Here is a 24,361-nt window from a genome sequence, read left to right on the forward strand (position 1 = left end):
ATAGTTGCTTTTTCAATGTAAGATTTCTAACATCCTTAATAGAGTGACATTTCAACTTTACCTCAGCAACAACTGGAACCCTTATTCAGTCCATGTTTTTCTACTCTACTTTTTATAATATACATCAAAGTGTACACACACACACACACCTTCTTCTTTCAAACTATTTCTATCAACTACTGTCACATTTGTCTTCATTGGTCCTCAAAATCAAACAAAATAAGACACAGGAATCTAAGATATCGACACACAAAGACAAAGAGACTCAGAAGAGAGAAAACAGTACCAAAGCTTCTAAAGTGGAGAAACTGGGTGGGGCAAAAGGCCTGGAGAAGCAGAATAGGGTTTGCACTGCAGGACATGCACGAGGATCCTGCAAAGGCTGGGGATGCAGTTTCTTCCAGGAAAGACTAAAATGCAGAGACAGAGTGGGTCGTTCCAGGGCGGAGTTATATGAAGAGCGTGGCTGGCCGCATGGGGACTAGACAAAAAGAAAGCTGACAGAATCACCAGAAGCGTCAAAGAAGCTTGCAACTTAAAGAAGACCAAAGTTGAAAGGAAAATAAAAACCAAAAAACTAAGTGAAACAGATAATACTGGAATGGTGGCGGGGGGGGGGGGGGGGGGGGGGGGGGTGTGGTGTCATAAAAATCCCTGGAAACTAATACAGGAATGGCAACCACAAAAAAGGAAAAGGCTATAAAAAATGAAACACTGGAAAAGAAGCATGGTAGACCCTCATTGTCTACCTCATATCGTCAGCCTCCTAACAATGGAAGCTCCTTATGGAAAGCAGTAACACATCCAACCAGAAGCATTCCTGATTCCCTCGTGAATCAAATGGGCTTCTGGGAAAGTTCTTTATGGTGTTGGCAAGACTTCCTCGTGGTTCTTCATTTTGATGACTTTTCAAGCCTGGACATACCCCAAGCGAGAGAACCTGGATAGCTTTTAGTTACAAGCCATGCCAAGTGCTGAGACACCGGCCACATCTCAAGTCCGTGCCCCCAACAGCCCACCTAAGTTGCAGTTCCCCCAAAGTGCTTAGTTTTACAAAGTCTTTTAACATCACATTGGACATCCCAAGCAGCAAGGGTTGCCGTTAGTAAACTGGATATTGAAACCTGAATTTTAAGTGACTTGGCAATCATCAAGGAGCCAGAAAGTCATCTGGAAATTATTAAGCCAAGAGGAGTCATTTCCTTACATAAAAAGGATTACTGTAAATTGCAGTGTGGCTGTCAACCACGTTCTTCGACCAGACCTAAGTCCAAATTTCAAAAGCATCAGCTACTTGGCAAGGCATACCTATCAGGTCTGACAAGCATTTTCCAAGTCTAAAAATGTTTGCAAATTGGCTTAAAAACAGGCAGTTGTATAAACTTTATCCTTTGAATAAAGTACCTAAAAATGCTCTTCCCTTTTTTCATGAACTATAAAAGTATCTCTTTTCTAAAACAGCTCATTTTTAGAAGGGCATCGTAAAGTGTCCTTCTTGGAAAAGAACTGGCAATTGTCTTTTCCAGACTGAATACAGCCATACAGCAGAGGTAAATTAACCAGATGACTGCCTCAAACACACACACATGCACACACATACACACACACACACACACACACACACACACACATACACACACACATACACATACACATACACACACACATACACACACACATACACACACACACACATACACATACACACACACACACACACACATACACACACACATACACATACACACACACATACACATACACATACACACACACATACACACACACATACACACACACACACACACACACACACACATACACACACACGGTAATTTAAAGGAAGAAAATGCTTATTTAAAAAACGAAAAACAAGGAATAGCTGAGACAGACATGCAAATGCCTGTACAAAGACACTAAAAATAATTTATTTGGGAAAAAAACGCATGACTCTATATTCCCAGTTCATCATAGTTGATGCCAGTTAAAAGGAAAGGAACACTGAGTATAAGAAAATATAAAAGCATTTCTAGGGAGATAAGTGTGGAATTGATTTCCTTCAGTGTAAAATGTTTCCCATAAGTCAACTAGCCTTACATTACTCGTTAATGGATGTTATGGATCATATTTTTAAAAAAATTCAGATTTATTTATTTTTATTTTATGTTTATGGATGTTTGGCTGCATGTATGTCTGTGCACCATGTGCCGATAGTACCAAAGGAGGCTAGAAAAGGGCAAGAGATCTCTTAGAACTGGAGTTACCTATGGTTATGAGCCACCATTTTGAGTGGGGAATCAAATCCTAGTCTTCTGGGAGAGCAACTAGTGCTCTTAACTGCTGAGCCGTCCATCTCTCCAATCCTGCTATGGATCATCTTAATTCTCAACTTGACTAGATTTCAATCACCTTGAAAACACGTGTCTAGGTGTGTCCAGAAAGGTTTAAATAAAGAAGGAAGACTCACCCCTGAATGTAGGCAGTCCTATTCCGTGGGGTCCCAAATTCTGTAAGAGGAGAAAGTGAGCTGAGCACCAGCATTCATCTTTCTCTGCTTCCTTGTTGAAGAAATGCAACCAGCCACCTCACATTCATACCGCCCTGTTTTCCCACGGTGACAGACTCTACCCGGAAATGAGCAATTCCTCTAGTTGCTTTTGTCAGGTATACTGTAACAGTAGCAAGAAGAGTAACTAACGCAAGAATGAACTAGTACCATGCCAAGGCAAAATGAAGGCAGGGTAGGCAGGAAGAGGAAGATGTCAAAATCAACATCCATAAGCAAGATGACTGCTCTTGAGGAGTTTGTCCTTTCTGACTTCAAGCCCTTAAGGGTAAATGGATATTTTATTGCAGCTGCAGGACAGTCAGGCAGTGATGGCTCATGCCTTTAATCCCAGTACTCAAGAGGCATAGGCAGGCAGATCTCTGTGAATTTGAGGTCAGCCTGAGCTACAGAGCGAGTTCTAGAGAAAGAAAGAAAGAAAGAAAGAAAGAAAGAAAGAAAGAAAGAAAGAAAGAAAGAAAGAAAGAAAGAAAGTTAGTTGGGCTGAGGAGATGTCAGTAGATAAAATCTTTGCTATGAGAACTGGAATTTATATCCCCAGAACCCACATCAAAGTCAGGCAGGCATGGCAGCAAATTGTAATTCCAGCATTTGGAAGGCAGATCACAGGGCAAGCTGGCTAGCTGACCAGCCTGAATGGGTGGGCTCTGGGTTCAGCCTCATAAAGTGGAGCGAGATAGAGGAAAACACTCAACATCAACTTAACGCCTCTGCACATATTTATGAACATGTGCATACACGCACATGCAAACAGACACACACACACACACACACACACACACACACACACACAAGAATGTATATGGTTCTTAATCATAACTCATATTTGTGTAGACAGGTGTGGTATGTATGACATGCCTTTAATCCTCTGGAGGCAGAGGCAAGCAGATCTTTGTAAGTTAGAGGCTACCCTGGTTACATAGCAAGTTCCAGGCTGACCAGAATTGCACAGCAAGACTCCATCTCAAAGAAAGAAAAACAAAAACAACAATTAACAACAACAAAACCCTCATCTTTATAACTCAAAGATCAAAATAAATATAAAGATATCTAAATGCACCATGGAACAAACACATAGAGATCCATCCATACACACCAGGTAAACAGACAGCCTAGGAAAGGAAATAACATCATTTAGCTATCTCATCTTCATTATATAAGGAGTCAAGTAGAATGGCAATGATGATCCAGGTCATCGGTATGTGTTGAGTATCTGTGCTATTCCACATTCATGTTTTTTCTCTTAACCTTGTCCCGTTTGCGATTCTCATTTAGTATGTGTGGGAACTTATGCTTAGGAACATTTCATATCTCGCTCTTTACACCTTTTATCTGCAGTCTGTCATGTCTGAGCCACACCTGTGTAGTACTGCCCAGAACCCGCTCTTCTCACCCCTCCATGATGCTAGAAAAAAAAGAAAAACTAGAAAACAACACACCTTCAGTCCCAAGCCAACTCTGTGGAAATATGTAGGTTAGAAAAGTTTGATCTATTCATGAACTAAAGTAGATTAATATGGTTTTAAGCTTTTAGAATCACTAAACCAAAACCATTCACATACAATGATTCTAAAATTTGAGTGAAAGTCTCTTCCCAAAATTATTTTGCGCTCAAATCGCTGGGAGGAGGAGCTGGTTTTCCTTGTGTAGGGAGGGAAAGGAAGGGAGATGAGATGGCTTTCAGGTGGCCTTCGGTGTCGGAAGAGGACTTTCTGAACGACAATCGTGTTCAACTTGAACATTCCCCGCAGAAGACCGCAATCTTTCAGATTTGCTGTTTTTGATTACAATCCCCTGTGCCTCTAAAATATCCAGTAAGGTAGGCTGAAGTAAAAATTAGTTTCTTAACACAAATAAATGTTCCTTCTGAGAGAAGATTAGTATCTTAGCTCCTTTGATCTCTTCTCTGAGAAGGGCCTTTGCCTGGACTGTGGCCTTGGTTTGGTCCCCACTGACACTCCGAGACTGTATTTTGAACAAACAGGAGATGACTCTCCTGCAAGTTCGAATGGTCACAGCCCTGAACACTTCTGCAAGTCCTTTCCCTACAACTCTTTCATGAAGCTAGAGCTCCCCTTGGTAGCTCTCTGGGTTTGAGGCCTACAGGTCCCCTGCCTTCTCTTGTTGTCTTAAGAGAGAGGACTGCTCAGAGCTCAGAACTCAGTCCTTATGCACTATGGGCAGTTACAATCTGAATTAAGAACTGTCGTCCCTGTGGGCCCAGCAGTGGTGACACATGCCTTTCATTAATTCCAGCACTCAGGAGGCAGAGGCAGGCAGATTTCTGAGTTCAAGGCCAGTCTGGTCTACAGGGAGAGTTCCAGAACAGGCAGAAACCCTGTCTGGAGAAGAAGGAAGAAGAGGAGGAGAAGAAGGAGGATGAGGAGGAGTGGGGGGAGAAATGTCCCTTTGGTTCATTGTTGAAGGCTCAGAACCCAGCTGGTAGCACTATTTGGGGAGGTCTGGAAACTTTAGGGTCTTGACTGGAGGAGATGCGTGGGGGGGCAGTCCCTTGAGGTGTATATCTTATAGGCTCCCCCTTCCTGTCTACCACATGAGCTGTTTTGTTCTGCTACATGCTTCATGCCATGATATTCCAATTCACCACAGACCCAAAAGTAACGGAGCCAAAGACAACCTTGAACTTCTGATCCCCCTGCTTCCACCTCCCAACTGCTGAAATTACAGGTACAGCAGCACTCACCAAGCCCAGCTTATGTAGCTCCAGAGAACCAACCTAGGGGTTCCTATGAGCTAGGCAAGCATTTTACCAACTGAGCTACATCTTCATTCTCACCACTGAAGCATTTTTCCACTTTTAAATTTAGCTGCAGTTGTGAAATAAGTAAAGGAGGCAAGATAGTTTCACATACAGGAACAGCTAATAACTTGGCAGGGGGTATGCTTGTCAACACAGCAGCTACAGCTACCAGAGAAGCCACATAGCAGGTGGACTAGAAGAGAGGAAAAACAAAAGACAACCAATGATAGCCTTAAATTTTTCTAGGAGGCAAATCTCAGGTCAACTACTGGTTCTACCAGCTGAGACCCCAGTTCTGCCAGTACGAGCTGTGTGGTTTTGGAAAGAAACTCAACATCTCTGAGCCTCTCTCTCTCCTCATTATTTTGAAAAGAAGTTATAATGATAGCAAGCATCCTTTAATTTATGGGACAGTTGGGAAGAATAACTAAAGGGTAAGATGAGAGAAAGTCAGCGTGTACCAGGACAGACTTGGACAAGGATCTTTATTCAGACTTCCCTGTCCCCTCATTCTTGAACAAAGCTCCTTTGAAAGCTTCTATGCTTAATTGTATGTAGTCTTTCAGAACAATTCCTCTTAAAGGGCATGGAAAGTGCAGCACTACAAAAATACAGGGGGAGGAGGGGGGGGGGCTAGTGTCTGTGTTGGAGAAGGAAGGAGAAAGTTACCTGTTCTCAAATGTTCCATTGTTTTATTCCTTCCTTCTTTAAGCAGTGTCTTGAGATATGGCACAGGAGAGCATGGAACTTGCAATCTTTCTGTCTCTACTTCCCAATTACTGGGATGACAGGTATGCATCAGCAAATCAGGCTATTATTTTCTTTTATCTCTGGACATAGTAAAGGTATTTTCTACTCCTCTACATAGTGGTTTGAAGGAGAATGGTCACCATAGGCCAATATATTTGAATACTTGGTCCACAGTAGGGAAAAGTGTTTGGTAAGGATTAGAAGGTATAGCCTTGGAGGAGGTGTGTCACTGGGGATGAGCTTTGATATTTCAAAAGTCCATGCCATTCCCAGTTAGCTTTCTCTGCTCTGCCTCCTACTGGTGGATAAGGATGTGAGCTCTCAGCTACTGCTCCAGCACCATGCTTGCCTGACTGCAGCCATGCTTCTCACCATGGACTCACCCTCTAAACTATAAGCCCCGATAAACTCTTCGTGTTGGGCCTGGTGTCTCATCACAGCAACAGAAAAGTAACTAAGAGAGACTGCAGTCACACAATCTGGGATCAGTGAGAGCTTTTGTGTAAATAGACTCCCATAGTCTCATGATGACGCCCTGTCCACTGCAGAGCACATCAGCTAAGAAGGCTCACCCTCACCCTTCAAGTTTCCTTGCATGGTTTCCTTACTGTACTTGTTTCTTTGGGGGCATGTTTAGAATTGATTGAGCAGAGTCCATTTCTCATGGTTTGAACTTGCTTTTTAACAACCATGCCTACAACTTGCTCAATCTTGAGCTGAAAAGAAAAAAACTAAATCCGAACATGACAAAATTAACTTCTCGTGTTGAGTGAAGCTGAGCCAGGAAAAGCCAGTTAGTTACATCATAGGCTAAAAAGATTGCAAGCATTAAACATTAAAAGACATGCACTCTTTAATCTATTTGCTTGCCCAGAAAAAATACTTATTGAGTACATCTTAAATAATCAGCACGAGTCAGAGCTTGAAAATGAATTGAGTCCTTACTCCAGATACTAAGGTTCTAGTGAGATTAACAGACAAACAAACACAAATAAAGTACAAAAACAAGTGATGGTGAGTGTCATGAACTTAGAGTGAAGGAGAGGTATGAGGACATCACATTGAACAAGAGAGGGGGTATTGTCCAGAAGAAACAGACCCTAAAATAAAGACCTTCTTTACACATGTAAATAAGAGTAGGAAGTGGCTATGGAAGAGGTTATAAGAAATGAGACAGGAGGAGGTGAATAGATCATGTGGGCCCTCTAGCCTGTGGTTTCAAATCTGGGATTTAGAGGTAGAACATAGCAAGCACAGTGGGTAAGATGCTTGCCCAGCATGAATGAAGCCTGATGCTTTTCATAGACTGACAAGTTTCTCCCCATTAAGAAAATGACCAAATACTAGTCAAAAGGTGAAGACAGCAGACTTAACTCTTTTGTTTTTATGGGATAAAAGTTTAAGCTCTCATGAGAATGAATTACAAAGCCAAAGTTTATTATATGGTAACAACTATATAATTTGAAGCATGATCAACAACTGACATAGGATACATAAATGTAGGCTACATATCAACACTTTCCTGAGATGTCTTATCAAAATTATGACTTACATCATATCTTAGCTCAAAGGAGAACCCACGTTACCATAGAAAAGTATTCCCAGGACTAAAGAGATAACTTAGCCATTAAGACTATTTCCTGCACTCCAGAGGACCCAAGTTTAGTTTTTCAGCACCCACATTACGGAGGTCAAAAACACCTATAACTACAGTCTAAAAGATTTGCCAACCTCTTCTGACCTCCTCGGGTACCACACATGCAGATGCACAAACCCACACACAGACACACATGCACAAATAATGTTTAAATGTTCCCATAAAGGCTCATGAGGCCCCATGAGGGACTATTGGCAGTTAATGGTTGATAGGAAAGGAAATGTCGCTTTCTTCAGCGGTGTGGCCACTGCTAAATTGCCTGGGCTCCAGTAAATCATCTCTCACCGGGCTTACTCAAGAAACCATAATTAAATTCAGTGGATCTCTCTGTGTCTTTCTGTCTCTGTCTCTCTGTCTCTGTCTCTTTCTGTCTCTCTCCTCCCCCCCCCCCACACACACACGCACAAATGCACACACATAAAGACAAAGAAGATTCTCAACAAGTGGAGCTGCCTGCCTCTAAGCCTGACAACCTGAGCTCAATCCCTAGAACTCACCCTGTCAAAGAAGAGAACTGACTCCTGAAAGCTGTCCTCTGGCCTCCACATGAACACCATGGCACCTGCACACCCGTGCACACACACATACACAATCAATCAATCAATCAATCAATGTTTGTTTGTTTTTATAGAAGACATTAAAATAGATGGGTACTTGTTGGGAAGGAGCATTTCAGTGGCAGGAAAAGGATGAAAGGGTAAGGAGGGGTACAAAAGTCATTATACCTGCGCATGAAACTATCAAGAATAATAAGTAAATAATTTGTTAAATGCTCCCCTTTTGGGCTGGAGAGATGGTTCTGAGGTTAAGAGTGAGTGCCACTCTTCCAAAGGACCCAAGTTCATCCATGTGGTCTGCTCACAGCTCCCTGAGACTCCAGACCTTGCACCCTCTTCTGGCCTCCACTACCACATTCATGTGCACAGCTCACACAGCTCACACATACACACACACACACACACACACACACACACACACACACACACACACACACATTATTAAAAGTAAAATCAGCATTTAAATGTTCCCATTTATAATACTTTCTATTGATTATTAAATAGTTCACTTAAATATATTTGAATATGTGAAAGTAAAGGCAGCAATTACTCGAGTGTCTATGGGCAATTCTGTAAGATGTGATATTTTATGGTCACATGCTTTCCAGGCACTAACATCACCAGACAGAACACATGCTGGGAACGGGGTTTGCAATAAACAATAAATGAGCTAACAGTGTCCATTGCAATGATGAGTTAGAGTCCACTCCTTCTACATCACACACCTAACTCTTCACCGTCATAACTGGCCAGTGCCACTCTCCGGCAGCCAAAGAGAACAAGCCAAGGAAGTCCAACTGCCTATGCTCCAGTTCCAGCCACCACATATTAGTTCCAGGGCTTTCTTAAATGAGTATTTTACCTCTCACTCCTTTCCTTCCTTGTCTGAGAAAAACACGTTTGGGCAATAACAGTCCCTCAGTATAAGGAGAGGTGGGGGCAGTGCACTTACCAGGTGTCTTACATGACATAGAAACTCAAAATTACTAGCTGGTTTAATATGGTTATTCACTCTTCTTGGCAAAACCATCGCTAATCATTTAAGTCAGCTCATTCTGGTGTAATTCACACTCACAACCCCTTCCCATCCTAGAGGTTTTTATGCTCCTCTGTGTATATACACACATAAAATAGGTATAAATAGGTATAAAAATCAAACACTTACTGATAATAAAGCATACATAAATTTATGTTAAAATACTTCTTTGATATACATAGAATCTATCATTTATTACAGAAAACTAATTTACAAACTAATGAAGTAGGCGTGCTTTTTTATATAAAGAATTAAATGTGCGCTGACTAGTTGATCTTGCAGGATAGTTGATATTTTGATTTTAGGATTGTCAATGCTGTGAATACTGTTTCACATAACTATGTAGCACAAAATAGCAGAAGCATGTATTGGGCTGGCCCAGGAATTCTTAGAAATTATGTTCTAATCACAAGCCAAAGTTCATTTAATGATTTTTGTTATTGTTGTTTTATGAAACTCAAGTCAGTGATCCAAACTGCATTTATTATAATCAAATATCCCATTACAATAAAATTCAAAGCTATGTTAATTTGGTACTTAACATGCTGAGAAATGATGGTAGGAAGCTATTAAAAATCTTTTCTTTTCTGTAACTGTTATGTTTCTGTCAGAGCAGAAAACTTCCTCTGTATAGTAAGAACACTTCAGTTCATAACACATACTAGTCTCTAATGTAAGTGGAGGGATTCCTGCCAGTACCCATTAGCACTGCATGTTATGATGGCCCTCACTGTGACCAACAAACTCATAAATTCTTCCCATTAATCCTATACAAAGCTTATCTAAACTCTCTTCTGCATGCCCTTGTTCCCTATGAAGCTTGAAGATGGAGATAATGTCCTGGCACTATGTACCATCATCAGAGACACCTAAGCCCTGGGTTAAACACACTGTGCTGCAGGGATGAGAAGCAGTCTTCTAGTGTGCTGTCAATGGTGTTGTATAATCTTTGAAAAGGCTGTTGGTTTGGGCTGCTGTGATTCATATCTAGGCTTCCTATTAGCCTCATCTCTTTAACAAAGGAGCTGATTGGCTAAGTAATTCCGGTTCAGTGTTGTGCAGATATGACAGCTATTATCCTTATTAAGCTTTCAGGACATCAAACATGTTTTTACAGAAACACACCCAATAATTACCTTTGGAAACTGAAGAGTAAGCACAGCTATGTATAATTTATCATTTCTTTGGGCTCTGACACACTCTTGATAGGTAACAGGCTTAAGATCTAAAAACAACAATTAAATAAGCCAGCCTTCTGACTGGACACACACATTCATTCATCAAACATTTGAGATCTGTCTGTCCAGAACTTGTAGGGCAAGACAACAACACTGACATCTCAAGTCTGAACATGCACTTGGTATCTATCCAGGGAAGAGGGAACACAAGGAGTATCAAAGCTCACAGTCAATCCACACCCTCCCTGTCACACACACACTGGAAAGGACAATGCCTGACTTGGCTTAGGAGCAGACACGAGGACATCTGTGCTTGCCAGTTACTGAAGAAACACCACCAGCTGTGACTCAGGTTAGCCTTCGGTGACTTCACTGAAATGAGGCAACCCCCCTTATCTTGACTTCACCTTCCTCACAGGTGAAAACCCAAGGAGTCATCTATGACATAGACAGTCAAGACAATCAATGCTCGGAGAAAAAGGACAAGAGCCATCACTCATCCACTCATAGAAGGGGAAGAGGCCAACACTGATTTCTAACCTTAGCCAAAATATTGGAATCCTTGTTCTGCGTAGCAAATTCACGTCAAGCTGTTACTCATCACCTTTGATCTAGAGGGTCCACTCTCCAGCTGACTCAAGGATATTGTTGCATTGAAGGTGTAAGTAGTCCTTTCCATTACTTTATGAACACATCCATTTCTAGATTTTAGTCACCAGTAGAAGAATCCATGGCAAATGTACTGGATCCTCCCAGTTCCTCAGGAAACTCTCTAAGTCGGCTGTTTAGGCTTCCTGGAACCAGGCTATTCTGGTAGCACCACTGCCCTGGTTCCTATTTGTGAGAATCTGTTCCTTCCCAAAGGATTTTAGGAATTCCCTGTCCTCTCACCACCCCTCCCTTTCCTAGGAGCCTTTTTTATTTGCCAAACAGACACTTTGTTGAAGAAAGAGTGAAACATCATATATCAAAGGAGGGGGAGGGGAAATACAATTAGGACATTTCTTGGCTATCCAAACACGTGAGAAATCTATGCAGCTAAAAGTCAGAATAACAACTTATTTATAGAAGAGGTAGAACCCCCTGGGCACTTCAGGATGGGAACTTTCTTGAGTGAGAAACAGTCTATCCCCTTGACTGATGTGCTGCAGGTTGAGTACACAGAGCTCCAACAGGTGTGCACTCAAAATCTCTGTGTTTCTCCGCATATAAGACATTCTCTCAGTAAGACCACACTGCTATCGGCCACTCCTTGAAGTCATGTTGTAGGCAAAGCTCATGTGCTTGAAAGCTGCCACGTCCCAGCCCAACAGACCAGTATGTTAGTGTCTCAAAGGCTGCCCTGTCCGACTCCGTAGGCAAGCCTACTTGGGCTGTCCCTCGATGCCACCACACACTACACGAGTTGCCTTTACAGCAGTGATCTGGAGGTGCTGCCAATTCACCAAATGGTGATGTTGGAGTCCTCACCGAATGACGGCAACAGATTCTGTACAGCTCTCAGCTGGAAGAAGAAATGTGTTCTGATCCTGAGAGTGCTACGTTTTAAGCCTGTTACAGTTGTAGCCTTAAGATCATGCCTGTGCTAAGCAAGTACTGTCAGGTACTCGAGGGAGGAACGTGACTCCTTGTCTCTGATGGAGAGATGAGTTTGTACTGGACAGTAAGAAAACAGGTGATCTTTATGAAAGAAAGGAAGACATGGCAGAAGGGGAGGTCTAAGACTCCAGGGTAGACTTCACATAAGGGCTATTTAGCCTAAGTATGAAAAAGCAAAGAATTCCGGATTAACGGGGTGGTCCATACCTGCCAACATGGAGGGAAGAAAACTGTACTGTATGCATAGAGAGAAACAAGCAGTTCTTAGGGAGCACAAACACTCTTCAGTCAACATCTCCTGAAACTGCACAAATACCGTGGGCTTGATAGGAGAAAACTACATGGGCAGTTATGAAGAAAGAGACCAAAAACATAAGATAAATAAATAGGGCAGGACCAGATTACAAAGGGCAATGAATGACATATTAAGGATTATGGTCTTCAAAATTTTTCATTAAAAACATTTACAAAAATGAAAATAAATAATTTCCATATGACTTCTCAAAACATAAGGAACTGACAAAATCAGGCTTATACTTGGAGAAAGTTTCTATACAATAGTTGGTATAAGAACTGCCTATATGACTTTCTATTCTTTTTAATGTGTGTGTGTGTGTGTGTGTGTGTGTGTGTGTGTGTGTATGCATGTGTGAATGTGTGTGTACATGTGATGGGGGGGAGATGTCCTTTGTCACACAGATGCCCACAGAGGCCAGAAGAGGGTGTTGGATCCCCTAGAGCTAGAGCTATAGGTGGTTGTAATCTGGGACCTAAACTCATGTCCTCTGCAAGGGCAATGACAAATGAAGGGCTGTGGCTAAGTGGTTTTTATAGTAGCCTTATAGACCAAAAGAAGTGGAGATTGCTCCACCCCACCATGGGCAGAAAAGGAAATAACATAGGAAATGGAAGTGAGGTACAGTTAGAGCCCATTGGTTACACCTGTTATTGGTCTTACTTGAGCATGACTTGAACAGCAGGTTGCTTGTGACAGACTGGCACGTAGCTCTTTGATACAAGTATATGTTATACTGTTTGTATATCACACATCAAGTTCACTATACCAAGAAACTTCACACTTGAGCTCGGCAATTGAAGTTGCATATATTGCCATGGGAGGTGGTAATACACACCTTTAATCCTAGCACTCAGGAGGCAGAAGCAGGCAGATCTCTAAGTTCAAGGCCAGTCTGGTCTACAGAGTGAGTTCCAGAACACAGAGAAACCTTGTCTGAAAAAAAGAAAAGAAAAGGAAAAGAAAGAAAGAAAGAAGGAAGGAAGGAAGGAAGGAAGGAAGGAAGGAAGGAAGGAAAGAAAGAAAGAAAGAAAGAAAGAAAGAAAGAAAGAAAGAAAGAAAGAAAGAAAGAAAGAAAGAAAGAAATTATATGTATTACCAAATATGCTTCTCCAAATCTAGAAACAGTTTCAGATGAATATTTGTCACACTATCTGCATTTGAAAAGCAACAGTACACATTCGTGAGACTTTCACTTGGCCTATAGACAGCACTGGTGTATGGTGAGCATGCAGTTTCTTACAGACCTGAGGTGGACAGCCATGGTTAGAAAGGACACAGTTTATAGAGAAAGAGCAGTAGAATTTTGCTTATACCAATGGTGGACCCAGAAAGTACAATTTTTTTTTAAACCAAGGAATTCTTTAAGCTCTTAAAATTCTTTAGCAAGAGACAAACAGAGCAACAGGAGTAGAGTGATGGAATGTCTTTGAGGGGTAAACCATGGGGCAGGTGGCGGAGCAGACCAGGGTGAAGTGAACCACGATCCAGGACTCTTGTTCTGGTGCCAGACTTGGCAAAAGGTGCTCAAGCTGGCACCCTTTGGTCCTTTTACAGGATGACAGTGATACTGAAGGACTCCAACCCAGAGATAAGAAGAAGGGCAGGTGAGCAGGAGAGGAGTGACTCAAGTGAACCTGTCCTGTGCCAGCCACAGCCACAGCAGTGTTTCCTCCTTATACCTCGATAGCAATGAGAACTCTCAGACTGGAAACCAGTGATCAAGCAAGGCAGTGAACAGCACCCCTGGTTTTTAATCTCATCAGGGTTCTAGCTGCTTAAGTTAAGGGTTTGTCGCTACGCAGACAGAGGCAACTATTAGGTATAGGAAATTAAAAGGTACAGCAGAAGCAAACTAAAATTAGCGAGTCTGGCCTGTGTTTTCCACCACTTCATCACCCACTCTATGACCTTGCTAGGAGAGCCCTGACTGCAAACCATTGCCTAACTCAGTTTTTAACCAATGTTTAATCATAAACTAGCCCTGCTACATTATTAATATTACAAACAACATTTCCACTTAGATAATCCATCTGATATCATTCTGTCGCGTTATCTTAAAGGGCACTGGTCCTACATTTGTTTTTGCTGCAAAATTAATCCCCGAGTGGACAGACCTGTTTAAGTATACTCATTTTTTTCTTAAGAATCTAAATATAATTTAAAATGAAGCAAAAGAGAAATCAATAACAAAACAATAGCCCTCACATCTCACTTGCTCCATAACTGGCCCCAAAATGAATTTTAATAATTTCAATCTTGGTTGTAAGAATAACACAGTATGCATTTGTACTCCCAGATAGAAAATGGAAACAGAAAGTCCATACTAACATGGCATCCAGTTGTCATTTAAAGTTTTACAAAGTGATTGGACTCTCTCGGCCCTGAAACAGTCAAAACTGCAGCTGACAGGGTGGGCAGCTCAGTGAAACAGTGAGGTAGCTAGGCTCAGTGCCCAGCACCAGCATGGCAGAAAGTACAGGTACATATAAAACTTTAGGTGAAGATAAAGACAGCAGGCTATACTCTATACATTATTACACCTTATAGCACATGCACACACATGCATACATGAGATGTATGAATCAGAACTTTATGCAGAGAAAACCAACAGAAAGAACAAAATACAGCAAGAATATTAACAACAGGAACTTTATGCCAGTATCCCACTCATGTTCCAAAATGATTTAGAAATACTTTATCTTCAAACTAAGGTTTCTTAAAAGCAGCAGGCTGTAGCAATGAGAGTCAGACCTTGTGTGTCTTTGGGCAAAAGACTATTTTAAACACATGCTTTAATTGTAAAGAAAACACTAACAAGAGAACCAACCAGCATCACTTCAAATGCCCAGCACACTCCTAAAGAATAGACATTTTAAGTAGCGGCAGGGTGGTGATGGTGCACACCTTTGATCCTAGCACTCGGGAGGCAGAGGAAGGGATCTCTGTGAGTTTGAGGCCAGCCTGGTCTACAAAGCAAATTCCAGGACAGCCAGGGCTACACAGAGAAACCCTGTCTCAGAAAACAAACAAAGAAAAGAAAATTTTTAACGTAGGAATATGAGGACAGGCATAATGGTGCATGCCTTTAGTCCCAGCACTTTGGAGCCAGAATAGATGATATGCATGAGTTCAAAGCCAGCCTGGTCTACATAGTGAGTTCCAGGCCACCTAGGGCTACATCATGAAACTCGGTCTCATATATATATATATATATATATACAAAAATATTTAAATATTCTCAACAAACATTTAACAGTAGCCCAACTGGTGTGCAAGGAAAAAGCATTCAATTTTAATTTCCCTAACTATATTGAAAGGATCTGACAGTAGCTTTAGGAACATTGCACTCTTCAAGAATAAGGAATGTACCAAGCTGCCAAATTCTTGCTGCTAAGCCTTTCCATAGACTGGGATGGAGGGGAAGATGAGTGAGCACACACAATGATTACCTATTGTACAATAACACTTGCCAGGAGTTCACAGTATGCAAATTTTTCACAGAACTCTTACACAATTGTAAGCATGCCAGGACAACCAAGGAATACTGACTTTCCTAAGATCTAGAAGCTAACCACCGGTGTGAAATGATCCACGGTTCCAGAAACAAGTACAAGGCTTGCAAAGACAGACACCACCTGGAAGTTGTGAATGACCCAAAAGTGCCGATGTGCCACCCAGGAGCCATGTATGAGTGAGAACACCCCAGCATCCCTTCCATTCCCCTCCCTCCATCCTCCATACTCAAATGAAAAAAGTGAATGGTGGGTTTACCCTGCTTTCTGAAATCACGCAGAGCAAACACCACTAATGGAAAATTACAGGTGAAGCCTTGACTTCTCCAGGTTTGTGAATGAGCAAAGTTATTTCTCTTAACTACATTGCTGGGATTTTTCCACTCTCATTTCAATTCTGAATACGGTGTTTATAACTTCTCTCAGCCTCCCATGCCCCCCTTCACATCTTTCCAAGTCACCTTGAGACAGCTCAAAGTTTCAGCCCATAAAGGCACCAAAAGCTAATTTCTGAGACATCCTTGCCATCTAGAAAGCAATGTTACTCACATCTCATGTCCTTTTGCTGAAAAGTAGAAATTTAACATTTAACATTTATTATTTTTACTTTTTCCTGATAAATACATGCTGTTTTTTATTGCCTCTCTCTCTCTCTCTCTCTCTCTCTCTCTCTCTCTCTCTCTCTCTCTCTCTCTCTCTCTCTCTCTCTGTTTGTGTGTGTGAGTGTGTGTGTGCACAAAACTGAAAGTCAATGTCAGGGTTTTTTTCCTCAATTTCTTCTTGGCCTTTTTTTTTTTTAATATACAGTATCTCCCACTGAAGCTAGAGCCTACCACTTTGGCTAGGCTGGCTGGCCACTTGGCCAGCAAGGTGCGTGGATCCTTCTGTCCACAGCCTTGTCTGTCCTGGGGTTGCAGTGGCTTTTTCCATGGGTGTTAGTTATCCAAACTCCGATTCTCAAGCTAGTGAGACCTAGTGAGCCATATCCCCAGCCCTACATGGGTTTCTTTAAAGAAAATAAAATTACATGTATGTACTATTTCTCTGACATTCTTGGTAGTACTGCTTTTCTCAGAAAATCTTTAAGCAGAATTTGAATTCTTAAATATATTGAGGGGCTGGGGTGTGATTAAGGAGTAGAACTCTTGCCAAACGTACCCAAGGCCCTGAATTAAATTCCTAGCTATTGGATACACCAGCATGTGACACCAATAACTCCAAAATGACTTCAATACTGTTGTAGGAAACAATTTCATAACAAGTTATTGTGATTCTCACGTTTGGAAGGACTCTTTTGACCCATCCTAGAAGACATCTCAAGAGTGGAGGGTTGTAACTCAGCGCTAGAGCACAGGTGAGGAGTTCAATCACTAGCACAGGTATGCGCACCCCCCCCCCCGCCCCCAACTTGTCAACCCCAGAATAAAATAAGCCTTGTCCGAAGGCAACGATGTAGGGACTATCTCTCCTTCACAGGAATAAAAGGAACAGAAGACCTTGTCTGTGAGGCACGGCTGGAATAACAAGCCGTCTGTAAATGAGCCTAGGGTATTTTAGTTTTTCCACTCCAGAGAGGATGAAGGGTAGAGGGAAGGGTGGCATCTCCCACCTCCCTAAACTCACACAGACTACACTGGCTATCCAGGTGCCCTTCAGGCATCAGCATCCCAAAGAAATGCACTCCAGGACCCCAGCCTAGCTCTGTGTCCAGCTTTTTGGGAAGTGCCCTCACAGAGTCATCTGAGGAAGCTGGACCTGGACTGGTCCTCTGGGATGCGCGGTACCAAAACCTAGTGGGCAAGCACTAGGAGATCTGCAAGAAAGTCCAAGAAAGGCTGGGCATCAGGGGATTGGAAATGGAAATTTTGCACGGTCCCCCAAACTGCCTCTCCCCTTTACTCAGGCTAGGTCACCGGACATAAACTCAGATTGCCTGGGAACGCGGTCTACTAAAACCCCAGCCCAGCCCGGAAAGCGCTAATTCGTCTGCAAAGAGCTGTAAAAGACACTCACCTCCACCCATCTCTGAGCCTCTGCGAATGCAACGGAGCAATCGGCCTCGGCGTCCTCCATCCCTTCCATGACTAGGGCGAGAGAGGGAGAAAGCAGCTAAGTGGGTGCTCGCCGGGACCCAGACTCCCACGCGTCCCCCTCCCTTTGTTGCGACGTGCAGTTTTAAGTTCAGGAACCTAGCAGAACTTGCAGGCGTTGCTTTCTCGAAACTCCTGAAATCGGCTCAAATCCAGCGGGACTGGAGCAGAAGAGGGAGGTGAAGAAGCTGACTCGAAGCGGTGCGCAGCGGGAGCCGGGACTCCTGGGAACTTCAAAAGTCGCAAGCTCTGTCGCCGCCCTCAGCCATGGCCCCGCCCCAGCCCACCCCCTACGGGCCGGTACCAGCTTCCGTCGGTGCTCCTCGCCGGGGTCCTTGCTGCCAGCTCTCTGGTCAGACTATCTGGGCGGGGAGATGCCACAGCCGGTGGGGCGGGAAGAGATGCGCCCCAGCCCGCATCCTTCCCGCCTCCGCCAGCCTTCCCTGTCCCAGGCCCTCGGGAGGCGGTGCCCCTACAGCCTGCGGCCTGACATACCAGGAATAGCTGCACACAATTGCACCTTTCCGGGCCAAGAAACTTCCCCCGCGGGAACGCGGGGACGCCTGGCCTCGCTGCCACTGTCCTCCGGCTCCACGGAGCCCACTGACCGGTCCCAGATGCTTCGCAGTGCCCGCGACCTCCCGGGCTTCCGGCCGCAGGTGAGGGTAACGGCTTGGGCACTTGCGGCCGGTCGGTCCCCTAGCCTGGGCGGAGCGGATGGCAGGTGGGTCCGGAGGAAGAGACCTGCCGCTTCATTCCCCCTCTCCCGCCACAAGAGGTTCGGTAAACAGAAAGAACTTGGCTTTTCACCCGCCTCGACACCACCCCTGCCACCCCGCTTGGCTCAGTTCTGGACCTTGGACCGCCTTTACCCGGAGTTCAGTCCAAACTCTGACCCTCCCTGGAGTGTCACGGTGACAGCTTATTCAGTTTGAGCAGAGGGCCTGAGTAGGTGCGCTAGGCCAGACTCACAGGTGGTCCAAAGCCTGTGGGCCCTGGGGCTTCCCTCCAGGCTCCAGGAGCCCCAGCCAGGCCACCTAGGACTTCACCTTAGGGAAAAGATGAGATTGGCCCTTCTTTTCTTGAAGAGAAGCAACCTTTCATTCTTATTTTCCCAAGGGGCTGATGATTTTAGGGCAATTAAAAAAAGCTAAACATGTGGCAGAGAAACTAGTCTAAGGAAACAGTCTAGCTTCTGTGCCTAATGATCGTTAGCACCTGGCCTTATCTCGCTTCATTTTCTCTACTACAGAGAGTCTTAAAGTCAGATACATTTCACCCCTAAATATTCCACTAAACATCTCGTCTTTACAGAACATTCCCCTGCATTGTCAAAATATCACTTCACATATAACTAAATAAAGCCAATAAAATTGCTATTTCATAACCAGCCCAGGCTCGGATTTCCCTATCTGATCCCAAAACAACTTCTGCAGCTGACTTACCTAGACCAAGAGGCAATCAGGGAAATTGCATTCCATTTGATTGCAGAATTTTTACCCTAGAAGGGCCTCCTTCTCCCCCCTTCTTCCTTTGTTGGAATGGCATTGTGTGTTGAAAAAAGCAGGCTGCCTTCTGGATTTGTCTTATGGCTTTTTTGTGGTGTCCTCAACATATTTCTTTCTCAGTATTTCCTGCCTCCTGGAAGTTAGATCTAAAGGCTGGATGGGAACCCATTTGCTCTTATGAATGAAGACCATCTGGATTGGGGTGACTGACAGTTTCTGTTTATTCCGCAGGTTTATTTTGGTTCAATCCTTTTTTTTTTTTTTTTTTTTTTTATTGGCACTCGCTGTAATCAGTGGGTCTGTTCAGAAGAGCCGGCTGACAAGCTTAAGGGATACAATTGTTCCTGCTGTGGTGGGAGACCACTGACTAGACCATCTCCATGTGCCGCCTACACTCTTGTTAGACCAAACCCAAGAAGAGGATGGAATGATTTAAGAAAACAGGAAGATATTTCTCTGCTTCTCTCTATCCCAGAAGTACTCTGTATTTATTAAACATGAAGCAAATACTTCATGTGATGCTTAACGGGATGCTATCTGGGATTGTTGTTTTGAGACAAGCCCTCACTATGTAGCCTAGAACAGTCTCAAATTCATGGCAATCCTCCTGCCTTAGCCACTTTAGTGCTGAAATTACAGGTGTGTGCTACCACACTGAGAAAAACACTAACTATAATACTTAAATACTTAGAGACACCAGAGCGTCTACATTAGCAGCGCAGTGGACAGAGGGCTCTTAGAGTTACTATATAAGCACATCCTATCAGAAGCCTCTGCCATGGTGTTGGTTTGAATGAGCAATGCACCCCATAAAGTCAGGTATTTGAGCACTCGGTCCCCAGCTGTCTGGCGAGATTGCAGAACCTTTAGGAGGCACAGCCTTGCTGGAGAAGTGTGTCCCTACGAGCTGGCTTTGAGTGTTTACAGCTTCACCTCACTCCAGCTCACTCCCGAGCTGTTCTGGGTGTGGTTGGAGATGTGCTCTCTCAGCTACCTGCTCCAGATACCCATTGCCATTGCCCCCCAGCCTCCCCATTGTGGACTCCAATGCCCTGGAACTGTAAGGCAAAATAAACTTCCATCATTATTTTAGTCATGGTGTTTTCTCACAGCAGAAAGAAGAAAAATTGGCCTGACATTGTTCCTCGGAGACAGCTGCCCAGGATGTGACATGACAAGCCTGGGAACCTGAGCAACGTATGTTACCAGTTACCAAAGTTTTTTTTCCCCATCCAAAAAGTGCAGGACAGTAACATCTCGAAAGAACTGTTTTATAATAATTAAATATGATGGTGAATGTAAAAGCTCAAGAGTATACTTACCACGGAGGAGGCACTCTGTGAATTACGGTTGCTTCCCTTTGGGCGCTCTCCCTCCCTGTGTGGGTGTTCGTCTTTCATGTATAGAATTTTCCTACTGAATGGAGATGGCCACTTATTTCTTCAAATGTACATATGGTGGGGCTGTAAAATGTTGAAAACTCCGATTAAAGCCACCAGCCATGGCTCAGCCTCTTTAAGGTTGCAGGTTCACAACTCAGAACACACAAGCATAATTCTTTGCTTCATTATTTCAGACATTAAACTATATTGTCTTTATGGAAGATGCATACAGATTTATGGAGAAAGATACTAACCTTAGGAGTTTCAGATGAAATTCACGGCAATGAAATATCTGCAGCCAGTGTGGTGGCTCAGCAGATACAGATGCTTGTCGCCAAGCCTGACCGCCTGAGTCCGATCCTGGAGCCCACACGGTGCAAGGAGAAAACAGATTCCCGTAAGTGGTCCTCTGACCTTCACACCTGTGCTGTCCAACAAGTACACACATATACACACATACACAAATAGACGTAATAAAAAATTTAAGCATGCTGCATGCATATAGCACACACACATAAACTTAGTCACACACACACACAAAATAAATGTTTAAATATTTTTTTTTAATTAGGCATCAAAAACATCTATTGTCTAAGAGAAGTTAGGATACTTTTCAATATTTAGAAAACATAGAAAAGGTCATATATCCCATGCCTGTAGTCCTGGCACTCAGGAGGCTGTTGTAGGGGGGTAGGCAGTTCACAGCCAACCTGGGCTACAGAGTAAGTTCCTGTCTTGGGGAAAGAAAAATTAAATAAGAAACCAAGCAATAAAGTTATCATGTTTTCTATGCATTGGCAATGAAACAGTGTTCATTGGTGGGGAAGGGGCCATTGTTGTGGGATATTTGTACACTGTGTGAAGATATATTGTTGTGATTGGTTTAAAAAAAAAAAGAGTTGAATGGCCGGTAGCTGGGCAGGAGGTATAGGCAGGACTTCCGGGCAGAGAGAGAGGAGGGAAGAGATGAATCTAGACTCTTGAAGGATGCCATGGAGACGCAGAACAGTTGTACACACAGAATGAGAGAGAGATAAAAGCTATGTGGTAGAACATAGATTAATATATATATGTATATATATATATACATATATATATGGGTTAATTAAAGTTATAAGAGCTAGTGGGACAAGCCTAAGCTAAGGCCCAGCTTTCATAATTAATAAGCCTTCATATTGTTATTTGGGGGCTGGTGGCCAAAAGAAAAATCCAACTACAGGCCACAATCTTTCTGGAAACTCATTTGACGATAAATATCAAATGTTAAATGCCCATGTTAAAATGCCCATGGTCTATTCCAGCAATTCTTTTTTTTTTTTTTTTTTTTTGGTTTTTTTTTTTTTTTTTTTTTCGAGACAGGGTTTCTCTGTGTAGCTTTGCGCCTTTCCTGGAACTCGCTTTGGAGACCAGGCTGGCCTCGAACTCACAGAGATCCGCCTGGCTCTGCCTCCCGAGTGCTGGGATTAAAGGCGTGCGCCACCACCGCCCGGCTATTCCAGCAATTCTATTCCTGGGAATTTCTCCTAAAGATAGGAGCAAAGATAGAAATAGAGACTGAACGAACATCTGCAGCGGATGCAGACACCCCACCCAAGTCTTCCTTTTTAGGAACACGGGCAGCCAAGCACTGGAGTGAGGTCAGCAGACACTCACAGCTGTCACACCTCCCAGGTTGGCCTCTGCAGCAGAAGGCAGCCTCATCTAAGGCTAAGCCCTCTCAGAGCATCTGCCTTCTATCATGACTAAATGACTTGAGATTGAAAACCTCAGCTGTTCGTTTCTATCTCGTGAGGGACGAGGCTAGCTGGTGTTCTCCTGCGGATGCTGGTGTTGGTTGACACGTCTATTTAGCTTCCCCTATCCACCCTTTCCACACATCCTCACTCTTCCCTTCACAGGTCTGATCCCTATTCCTGTCTTGCACCATAAAAACCACCAGTTGCTCCACCCTCTGGATGATTCAAGCTTCTGAGAGCCTCAGTGTGATTGGTTACAAAATCAGAATCCCAAAGAAATCAAAAGCTCTCACAACAGAGAAGATGGAATGAATAGAAGTTCCTCCCTGGAGTGAGATACCCAGCCATCATTAAAAATGTAAAAGGATAGTCAATGATGCAGAAAGGGACTTAAAATAGACTGTAAAAAATGTCAGATATGGTGGCACGCCCCAGAGAGTCACCCACTTGAGGGAGTAGAGCAGGAGGATTACTGAAGCCCAGAAATTCCAGGCCAGTCTGGACAAAGTAGTAAGACCCGATTACAAATACATAAATTGATTAAATATATTTCCAAGTGGAAAAAATATTGCATACAGCACCTTAAATCAGAGATACATTTTTTTTTTGAGACAGGATCTGATATGCCCCAGGCTAGCCTTAAACTTGCTGTGTAACCAAGGCTGGACTTGAACTCCTGATTTTATCTTAGTTTCTCAAGTTGTGGGGTTACAATCATCATGTACCACAATGCCCAGCTAACTCAGCTAATATTTTTTAAATTTATGAATTTGCCCTATAGTACAAATTGAGAAATTTTAACAATGGCTATTACTAAATGGAAAAAAATGTTAACATCGTTTTTTGGGGTTTGGTTTTGGTTTGGTTTGGTTTTTGAGACAGTGTTTCTCTGTGTAGCCCTGGCTATCCTAGAACTCACTTTGTACCTGCTTCTGCTGGCTGAGCTCTGGGATTAAAGCTACCATGTGCCACCATGCCTATAATTTAAACATCTTTCTTTTCAAAATGTTTCATTTTGTTTTGTTGCAAAAGATGTATATTTCTTTTTAAAGTTAATTTTATTTATCTATTTTTTTAGCATGTGGAAGGGTTCTAGATGGGGTTTCTCTGTGTATCCCTAGCTGTCCTGGAACTTACTTTGTAGACCAGGATAGCCTCAAACTCAGAGATCTGACTGCTTCTGTCTCTGCCTTCCAAGTTCTAGGATTAAAGGCATGCACCACCATACCCAGCTTTTTTCTCCTCCCCCTATATTTCTTTTATAAATTAAAAACTTGTATGACACAAAGATATGTCCAGACTTGACTTGCATCTCATGCCACAAGCTTTACTTTCCTCCTTCCTTCCCTATGATGGTAAATGGTATCATGCTTACAATTTGGGGATGGCGCTGGACTTCATCTCTTACCTCCAAGTCTACCCATTCCAAGCTCCATCCATTCTCTTTTCCTTATTTTTCCAATGGACCTCGTTCTTGTCACCATTGCTACTTCTTCAGTCCAGGTCCTCCGCATTCTGCTAGATTTCAGAAATAGCATGACTTTGCTAAAATGTAGGTTTTATATGGTTCCAATCTTGCCTACCATCACCAATGATTAAATCTTCAAAAATATTTCTTCGTGCTTCTTTTCTCTTTAAATTGTACTTTCTGTGTTTCATTTTTGCTCCACTTTCTCTTTTTCATTGTAGACCTGCATAAGAGTGATTACTAATAATCACACAACAGTCACT

The 24,361-nt window shown here is 43.0% G+C and overlaps 1 protein-coding gene across 8 annotated transcripts in view; it reads right to left on the reverse strand.

Annotated features, from left to right (window-relative positions):
* Lmo7 (LIM domain 7) overlaps positions 1-18,145 on the reverse strand; it is a 216,058-nt gene extending 197,913 nt beyond the window's left edge. For 7 of the 8 annotated variants that reach the window (XM_052732566.1, XM_052732565.1, XM_052732567.1 and 4 more), the window contains exon 1: positions 17,928-18,112. In XM_052732566.1, the coding sequence (XP_052588526.1) occupies positions 17,928-17,996 (69 nt within the window). In that variant the 5' untranslated portion in view covers positions 17,997-18,112. Of the gene's footprint in view, positions 1-17,927 lie in introns of all 8 variants that reach the window. The other variant, XM_052732559.1, reaches the window with a different exon arrangement.
* Positions 18,146-24,361: the final 6,216 nt, after the last annotated feature.

This window comes from Peromyscus californicus, unplaced genomic scaffold (genome assembly GCF_007827085.1).
Source record: "Peromyscus californicus insignis strain IS unplaced genomic scaffold, ASM782708v3 Scaffold_12__1_contigs__length_115047231, whole genome shotgun sequence".
Lineage (NCBI taxonomy): Eukaryota > Metazoa > Chordata > Mammalia > Rodentia > Cricetidae > Peromyscus > Peromyscus californicus.